General features: G+C 41.2%; 1 protein-coding gene across 1 annotated transcript; it reads left to right on the forward strand.

The window, feature by feature from the left end:
- Window positions 1-858: 858 nt before the first annotated feature.
- LOC149319989 (vitelline membrane outer layer protein 1-like) lies at window positions 859-8106 on the forward strand. The gene is made up of 3 exons (XM_089508243.1): window positions 859-1023; window positions 3789-3883; window positions 7809-8106. Exons 1-3 carry the CDS (start codon window positions 859-861, stop codon window positions 8104-8106), a joined length of 558 nt encoding a protein of 185 aa, XP_089364369.1.
- Window positions 8107-9034: the final 928 nt, after the last annotated feature.

The following is a 9034-nucleotide window of genomic DNA, read 5'->3' on the forward strand; positions in this document are numbered from 1 at the left end:
CTGCAACAACAACCCCCAGTTAGGCACTGCATCCCCCCCCCAGGACCAATACATGGCTGTTGTCGAGTGGAGAGGAGGAGTTTGGAAAGTGTTTAGCTATATCCCTGTAGCCAGATGAAAACTGGTTACATCACCTGTTAAAATATCAGAGGATATCCCACAACCTCGCCTCCATGATTCCTCTACTGTCCATCAGTCATGGGTGTCTATGTGTATTAAAGTTAAGATGAGTGCACTGTATCAGTTGGGATGTAGTGTAGTTCTGCAAGTAAAACTGTGCCATACAGGATCTTGGCCAAGAAGTCTCATTGGATTTATATTAACATCTGTAACAAGTTTCCCAGTCTCTAACAATTTCTTGACTGGTAATTCCTTATTAGTTCCTATACTTAAAGGAAGAGGGAACATATCTACTGTTATTGCATGGACCTGGATTTTGGGTTTTAAAGTGTTTTGTCATGGGTACATGTTTTCAGCTTTAAATTTATAAATGTTACAGCTGAAATTTCCACTAAAACTAACTTCTTGATAGAAATCAAAAAGTAGTTAGAAAATTCACCCAATCAATTTCATTGTGTCTATCAAAAATAATTGGGTCCCCCACAGGTGGCACATTTGGAAAAAAGACAGCACTCAAAGGTGCAAGGATGCAGGCAAAATTTCTTTGGCATCAGTTTACTGATAGAAAAATTTACCTATTACCTATCAGGCATCCAAGGCAACATACAATTGAGAAAAACATTTACGCACGAAATGCACAAATAAAATATTTACAAACAGACAAAAACATCATTTTTTCCAAAAAAATCAAGTCATTTATTCCTTTCTGAAGGTAGATCTGAAGTAGACTCCTTTAAAATGGACCTCTCCATCAGCATCTTTTTGATCTTCTCCTACTGTGTCTGGGATACAGAAAGTCGAGCTTATACTACAATCCTATCAGTGACAAATGGAGGAAAGTGGGGTGATTGGGGAAAAGAAGATTTCTGTACTGACGGATATGCACGTTCATTTGCTATTAAGGTAAATATCTCCCTGTTGTATCCCCCTTTCAAACACCTTCAACCTTAAGAAGCTTTCACAATTCTCTGTGTCTTCCTCTCTTTCCTTTTTATGCATCCTGAAAAATTAATTGTAGAACCCCCCAAAAGTGAACATTGAAGGAACAGTAGTTCATAATGGTTAAGCTGGTTGGGTTTTAACTGAAATGTCAAGGACACAGCAGGATGGATTTTGAAGGTTAGCTGGCATCAGCAAAAAAGAACCTGGTCTAGCTTCAGTTGCTAGTTACAACTAGGATAGAGCTGTGGAGTCAATGGAATTATCAGTCAACATTTATGATCTAATAGATCTGCTTTAGTTGGTACAAGCAACTGGATTAAAACCATGGTGTGATAAAAACACATACCCCTAAATGCAGCCTTGGTTTTAATTGTGAAACAATGTGTAATGTTAACTCTTTATAATTGAAGATTACAAACCTCCTTCTATTCTGGCTGAATTCAGAGTATTTTCCATCCATTCATGTGAAATGCCCTCATGCCTATGCAAGTATTCACTGTTGTACCATTTGATTGGTTTGGAATGAATTATCCATTTCTTTTCTGTTTACATAGGTCTCAGTGGGTGCCAGTTTGTTTCCAGCCCCACTTGAAAGTGCAGGATATGACCTATGAAGCCTTATATGTCTCAGATTCAGAGTTTAGCAGAGCATATATCCCTGTATTAACTGGCCCAGGCTCTGAGATATTCAGGAGAGGCGCTTCTCTCAGTCCCACCACCATCACAAGCATGGTTGGTGGGGACAAGAGAGAGGGCCTTTTCAGTGGCTGCCCTTAGTCTGTAGAACTCTCTTCCCAGGGTGGCTCTCTCTTTGTGGTCCTTCTGCAGGCAGCCTTAGACCTTCCTGTTCAGGCAGGAGTTTAAAACAAAAAGTTTTTAAAAGTGTATGGTTTTTACACGATTTTATCTTTTTTAACTGTATTCTGTTTTTAAACACATGATCTGTTTTAATATTGTAATAGTTTAATTCCACTTTAATTGTCACATTTGTAGGTTTTTAATTGTGCTGTGTTTTCAGACTGTAAGCTGTTTTCAATATCAGTTTTGGGGAGAAAAAAGTGGTATAAATATATAAACAAATAAATAAACATTTGTAGTGAAGAGAGTTCTGGCAGAATATTGTTTTAAAAGACAACACGTTTCAGCCTCAATGAGAATACTCAATAGTCCTGTGTTTTGGAGAGTGTTCTCAACTCCAGTGAATTCTTCTGGAGGCTCCTGAAGAATTTCTTTTCTCATTGGCCTAAAACACACAAGGACTATGAGAGTGAGCCATACAATCACTGTGGTCTTTGGCTGCTGCTTTTGGCCCATTTGCTTCATCCCATTGAGGCTGAAATGGATTTGACTCTTTAAACAAATAAACAGTTGACCATTTCAGAGCACATCATTTTTTTCTGATAGATACAATGATACAATGCCCACTTCCATGAAAAGTTTATGGAAAAGACAAGTTTAAATTAAAAAATAGTAATGTAGTCAATGATGGTAGAAAAGGTGTCATAATTTATTGAATGTATTCTTTGAAGAGTGGAAGTCCTAGATTCAGCCTACCTCATTCTCTGCAAACCTGTTTTATTCATATGGCTCTCTTCCATTTGATGTACTAGATTTGTACTTCTTGTGCTGGGAAGCATCAGCACAAGAAGTACAAAGTCCAATACACAATCCATTCAGGGTCCAAGAACTTCAGAGTAACCTAGGCTTCTAGGCCATGTTCGCAACAGAGTAGTGATTGATTAAGGGTATAAGTCAGTGCAGCCAAAAATTCTGATAGAAAAACAAGCTTTAAACTGAGTTAATTGGGGGGGGGGGGGGAGTATTCTGGAAGGCAAAAGAGCTGGAGAAAATAGCCAAACTGTCATAGAGGGAACAAGGCAAATAGTGCAAGGACCCAACAATGGGAGGCAAAAAGTCTTGCACAGGCAGCAAGTAAAGGAGACACATAGTCTTCGATGTCTCTATACTAATGCACAGAGCATGGAAAATAAGCAAGATGAACTTGAACTCCTAGTACAACAAAGCAAATATGATATAATAGGCATCACTGAAACCTGGTAGGATGAGTCTAAGAACTGGGATGTAGAAATAGAGGGGTATAACCTTTTAAAGAGAAATAGGCCAAACAGGAAAGGAGGAGGAATAGCCTTATATGTCAGAGACATTTACACCAGTGAAGAGATCCAGGACATCAATACTGGAAGCCAGGTGGAGAGTGTCTGGATAAAGATTAAAGGGGGGGGGGGGGAACAACAGGGATGTTATTGTGGGAGTCTACTACAGACCCACAAGTCAGATGGAGGAATTGGATGATGCCTTTCTAGAACAAATGCCTACACACTCAGAAAGGAGAGATGTGGTAGTGATAGGTGACTTCAACTATCCTGATATTTGCCGCAAGTCAAACTCAGCCAAATCTTCAAGGTCTAGCAAATTCCTCACTTGCCTGGAAGACAATTTCATTGTCCAAAAGGTGGAAGAGGCAACAAGGGAGTCAGCTATTTTAGATCTGATCCTAACCAACTGGCCAACTGTCAGGGATGCTTTGATTGAGAGTTCCTGCATGGCAGGGGGTTGGACTGGATGGCCCTTGTGGTCTCTTCCAACTCTACGATTTTATGATTCTATGATTCTAAGTGTTTTACCCATACATACAGGACAGTTGCATAGTGGTCTTAGATTAAAACAAGTGCTCTAACATAGTCACTTTTTTACTTCATTATCAGGCACAGAAAAAACAAGGTGCTAAGGATGATACAGGTTTGAATGCCATCCGTCTTATCTGTGAAAATGGTCAAGAAATTCAGTCTACAGTTGGACAGTGAGAATCTCTTTTATCCTTCTTCTTCTTTGATTTTGTTCCTTAGACCACCACCAACCACAACAGCAACAAAAGTGGATTGCTAAATTTCTTATGCTAGATCAGCAATTAAAAAGGCAAAGTTAGAATCTATCCATTTCATTCTGAGCTCTCGGAGACTCAGATCCAAAATGCACTGCAGAAATAATCCCGTTTTAGACCACTATAACAGCCCTGGCTCAATGCAAGACATTTAGTCTTCTCTGTCAGTCAGCTCTGGTGATACAATAAACTACATTCCTGAATTGTCAGAGAATAAGGGGTGAAACAAACCACTTTGAAGTGGTGGCTTGAAGGCGCTGAAACCCCACTGAGGACAGCAAGCACATGCCATGGTCCAATCCACCCAAAAAGGAGTGACAAAGATCTCCTTCATTGGCCGGCAAAAGCAGCTGGGCAGCCTCAAGACATCTTGGGGGCATGCAAAGTCTAAACGCTACATCCCAACGTCACCTAGAAGGCAGCTTTACAGGGCTATTTGTTTCGGCCCTAAGGTTGGAAGCACACTGCAGAAATAATCCAGTTTGAGATCGCTATAACAGCCCTGGCTCAATGGTAAGAAATTTTGGGAATTGTAGTTCTGGGGGACATTTAGCCTTCTCTGTCAGACAGCTCTGGTGCTTCCATAAACTACAATTGCAGTCAGCCCTCCACATTTGTGACTTTGACACTAGTGTTTTTTATTATTTGCGAGGTCAAGGCCATGTATGTGGGCACTTCTCCTTCTCCTCCCTCCTGGGTTCTTCCCCTGCGGGAGAGCCCAGGAAAGAGAGGCAGGGAAGGCAGCTACCCCACTGGGAAAGGGGCAGAGGGGAATCAATCACCCTCACCATTTCCCCGGTGGGATAGCTACCTTCCTAAGGCAGCCAACCCAATGGGAAAAGGGGAGGAGGACCAATCCCCCCGTGCCTTTCCTGGTGGAATAGGGTTAGGGTTAAGTTTAGGGTTAGCGTTGGAAAAATTGCAAATAGCTCTCCCCCCATGAAGAAGCCAGTTAAAGGAAAGGGAAGGCAGAAGGAGGAGACGAACATGCGGGCCTATTCCTCTTTCCCTACCCACCCTCCTCTTTAACAGACTTCTTCATGGGGGAGAGTTATTTGCATTTTTTTCCACATTCATGGAGGCCTTGCACACAAAACCCCTACCAATGTGGCAGGCCGACTGTAATAGGATTCCCTAGTGTTGAACCAGGGCAGTTAAAGCAGTCTGAAATTGGATTATTTCTGCAGTGTGTTTTGTACCTAAGAATACTCACCTTAGAAAGTTCCTGGTATCTAGCATGGCTTCTCTGGTAGAATCCCCATCGGCCCTATCTTTTCTGGAATACTTTCTACAGGTACATAGTTCCAAGAGTATAGGGATATCAAAAATTTGCTTATTGGTAATATGAATGGTTTTAATATATATATTTTAAGCCTATATTATTATTATTATTATTATTATTATTATTATTATTATTATTTATATAGCGCTGTAGATTTGCACAGTGCTGTACATAAAACAAAAATATATAAGAGTAAGCCTGCCTATGGTGTACAATCTAAGAAATAATAGGATAATACATATAAAATACAGTACATAGCAATACAGGAAATGGTTCAATAAAACAGGCAACAAAAGAACATCAAATAGCAAATGATAATCACACTATGCCTGGGAATGCTTCTCTGAACAGGATGGTCTTCAACTCCGTTTTGAAGCTCGTTAAAGAAGTGATGGCCCTTGTGTCTCGTGGGGGAAGAAGGTTCCAGGAGCGAGGGGCAGCAAGTGAAAAGGGGCAAATCCGAGATGGGGCAGAGAAAATCCTGGGCTGAGACAGCAGACCTTGACTACTAGAACGGAGGGCCCAAGTGGGAATGTGAGGAGAAAGAAGGTCAGATAAATGAGGGGCCAGCCCATGGAGGGCTTTAAACGTCAACAGCAGAAGCTTAAACTGAATACGGAAAGGGAGGGGGAGCCAGTGAAGGAATGCCAACAAAGGAGAGATATGGTCAGAGTGGTAGGCAGATGTGATAATGCGTGCAGCTGAATGATGGACAGAAATTAAAGGACGGAGGTGAGGAAAGAGGAAGCCCAGCCAGGAGGATGTTACAGAAATGAAGTCGTGAGATCACTAGGGCATGAACCAGGATCTTGGCAGTAGAGGCGGAGAGATATGGTCGGATTTTGGCAATATTGTATAAAAAGAATCTACAAGCCTTGGCTGTGGTCTGGATTTGAGGGATACACGACAGAGAAGAATCAAAGATAAAACCAAGACTAAGGGCTTGCTGGACTGGATGAATAGAAATGTCCAGAGACAGAAAAGGAGTGTTGAAGGGTGGACTTAGGAGGAAAGACAAGAAGCTCCATCTTGGACATGTTGAGCTTCAAACGCCGATGGCGTATCCACTGCGAGACAGCTGTAAGGCAAGACGAGATTTGCTGTTCAAGCCTTGGAGAAAGGTCAGGGGCAGAAAGATACAGCTGGGTGTCATCAGCATACAGATGGTAGGAAAAACCAAAAGAGCTGATGAGTTTACCTAAGGACAATGTGTAGAGAGAAAACAGAAGGGAACCCAGAACAGAGCCCTGGGGAACTCCAACAAATAAGAGAACGGAGAGTGACGTCTGACCACCTGTGACCACTGCAAAAGATCTGCCTGACAGATAAGATCTAAACTAGTCGAGAACAGAGTCTGAGAACTCCAGGTCAGAAAGTATATCAACTAGAAGACAGTGATCAACGGTGTCAAAGGCTGCAGACAAATCAAGAAGGATGAGAACAGAGTAAAGGCCATTAGCCTTGGCCTGTAAAAGGTCATTCGAAATCTTAGTGAGAGCTGTCTCTGTAGAATGGCTTGGGCGGAAACCAGTCTGAAAGGGATCGAGGATTGAGTTGGCTTCAAGAAATTCAAGACAGCAAGAATAAACAACCCGTTCCAAAACCTTAGAAAGAAAGGGAAGAAGAGAAATCGGACGATAGCTAGACAAAGAGGAGGGGTGAAGAGAAGGTTTTTTTCCAGAATTGGGGAAATGAGAGCATGTTTAAAGTCCAAAGGGAAGGAGCCTGTAGAGAGAGAGAGATTGAAGATATGGAGAAATGAGGGCAGAAAAGAGGGAGCTATGGAAATTAGAAGATGAGTAGGAACTGGATCAAGAGAACAAGTTGCAGGTTTGGAAGAGTTCAGAAGTGTAGCAAGTTCATCCAAAGAAGCAGGAGGAAACACAGAAATATTTTTAGGTGAGGGCCTAAAATTGATATATGTATCAATAACTTGCTTTAATTGAATTTGTTTTTATTGACATTCAAACTTATTTTACTAAGCTGTTTTAATAATAATAATAATAATAATAATAATAATAATTTATTTATAGCCCGCCTTTTCATGGGGAATAAAAAACAGTGTATTACACATCAAATCTAGTTAAAATTAATCCCCTGCCCAACCGCCCATCCCTGATTATAAAATTAAATTAAATTATTTAAAACGTATTTATTTGTACTTAATTATATCTCACTGTTTTAGTTTAATATGGTCTTTCCTTCTTCCCCCCATATGGTTTTTGCTCACCTTTTTTTTAAGCAGGTGTGTAAGATGTATATAACTTTTTTTCTTTATGGTTTGATGACTATAATAAAGGCTTGATTGATTGGTTGATTTACATCAAGTTAAAAGCAAGTCATCAATGCTTATAGAATGGGTGACAAATGTTTGACACTCCAGATATTTTGGATGGCATCTCTCCAAAACCCTAGCTGGAAAGAATTATGAGATCTGTAGTCCAAAGCATCTTGCAGGGAAATTGTCCTTTAGCCATTACTTAGGTCAGTAACTAGTTTTTCTGGAGTTTGTCTAAATGTATTTCTCAGGCCATGGTGATCATTGTTTTTTTTTTCTGACAGGAAAGGAACATGGTCAAGGGTTTACAAATGTCCTGAAGGCAATCTGATGTCATTCACTCTAAATGTGGAACCATCAAGGGGAAAAATGGGTGATGATACAGCAGCTAACAACATTCAGTTCAGCTGTACAGATGGGACTATACTGAAGGGAGAAGCAAAAGAGTGGGGCAAATATGGAGAATGGAGTAAACGTTGTCCTGCTGGTGGGATATGCGGGATCCAGACAAAGGTGGAACCTGAAAAGGGAGCAGGTGATGACACAGCACTTAATGATGTTCAGTTTTTCTGCTGTGATTAAACTGTAAGAATTTCAGTCTGCCTAGGACAGGGTGAAGAGATATGTTTTCAGTGGTTTGGTGACATGAAAGTTCATTACCATTAAATCTCAAATAAAGAGAGTTATGTGTGCTTTATTTCTTCTCCTTTTAGTTTCTTGAATCTAAATGCATTGTGTCTGGATAGGAGGCCATCCAAAGAATAAAAGTAAGATCAACAGGCACAGGAATGGAATGTCTTTAATTTGTGCCACTTCTTTTTCTGCCTCTGAAATCTGAATTAGCCACATTGTCAGTATTTACTCCCTTCCCTCCTCCCCCCAGAACAGCAGAAATATATTTTTTAGAAATTTCAACAGTTGAGAAGTTCTTGTTTTGAATGTGAAATCTGAGTGTTTCACAGAGCAATTCCAAGGTCACTAAAATGAGTACCCAGATTGTTGGCTTACCCATTGTAAACTGTTTAGGGAGCGCTTTACACTGATAAGAGGTATAGAAGCATACTTGCTATTGCTATTGCTAATGTGGCAGTTGTTTCATGTTGGCCGATCCACCACTTGGGACCCAAGTCTTAACACAAAATTCATTTATATTTCGTATACACCTTATACACATAGCCCGAGAGTAATTTTATACAATATTTTTAATAGTTTTTGTGAAACAAAGGTGCGTTACAGACCGCCCTAAAGCAGGTGGTCTGCTGCCACCGCCATTAGCTGCGGTGGGAAGCCCCAGCGGCCAGACCGCAAGGCTTCCAGCTGCAGTGAAAAAGGAGCGCCAAAATGGCGCTCCTTTTTGGGCCCCGGAAGTGGCGCCGTGAAGCGCAAGGTGCGCACTTGTGGCGTCACTTCCAGCGCGCCACGTCTGGATGCACAGCGTCCATGATGTAAAAATGGCACGCCCATGTGGATGGGCGCTGCCATTTAGGATGTGCTCCGCGCATGTTGGGAA

The sequence above is a fragment of the Sceloporus occidentalis genome, unplaced genomic scaffold, assembly GCF_023333645.1.
Source record: "Sceloporus occidentalis isolate IW3139 unplaced genomic scaffold, rSceOcc1.0.p SCAF_2, whole genome shotgun sequence".
Classification (NCBI taxonomy): Eukaryota; Metazoa; Chordata; class Lepidosauria; order Squamata; family Phrynosomatidae; genus Sceloporus; species Sceloporus occidentalis.

Bases quoted from the DNA above. Each gene is read 5' to 3' on its own strand.
- LOC149319989 (XM_089508243.1), top strand. From the start codon at position 859: ATGGACCTCTCCATCAGCATCTTTTTGATCTTCTCCTACTGTGTCTGG. The intron at 1,024-3,788 runs GTAAATATCTCC...CTTCATTATCAG, and splicing joins CACGTTCATTTGCTATTAAG to GCACAGAAAAAACAAGGTGC. The intron at 3,884-7,808 runs GTGAGAATCTCT...TTTTTCTGACAG, and splicing joins ATTCAGTCTACAGTTGGACA to GAAAGGAACATGGTCAAGGG.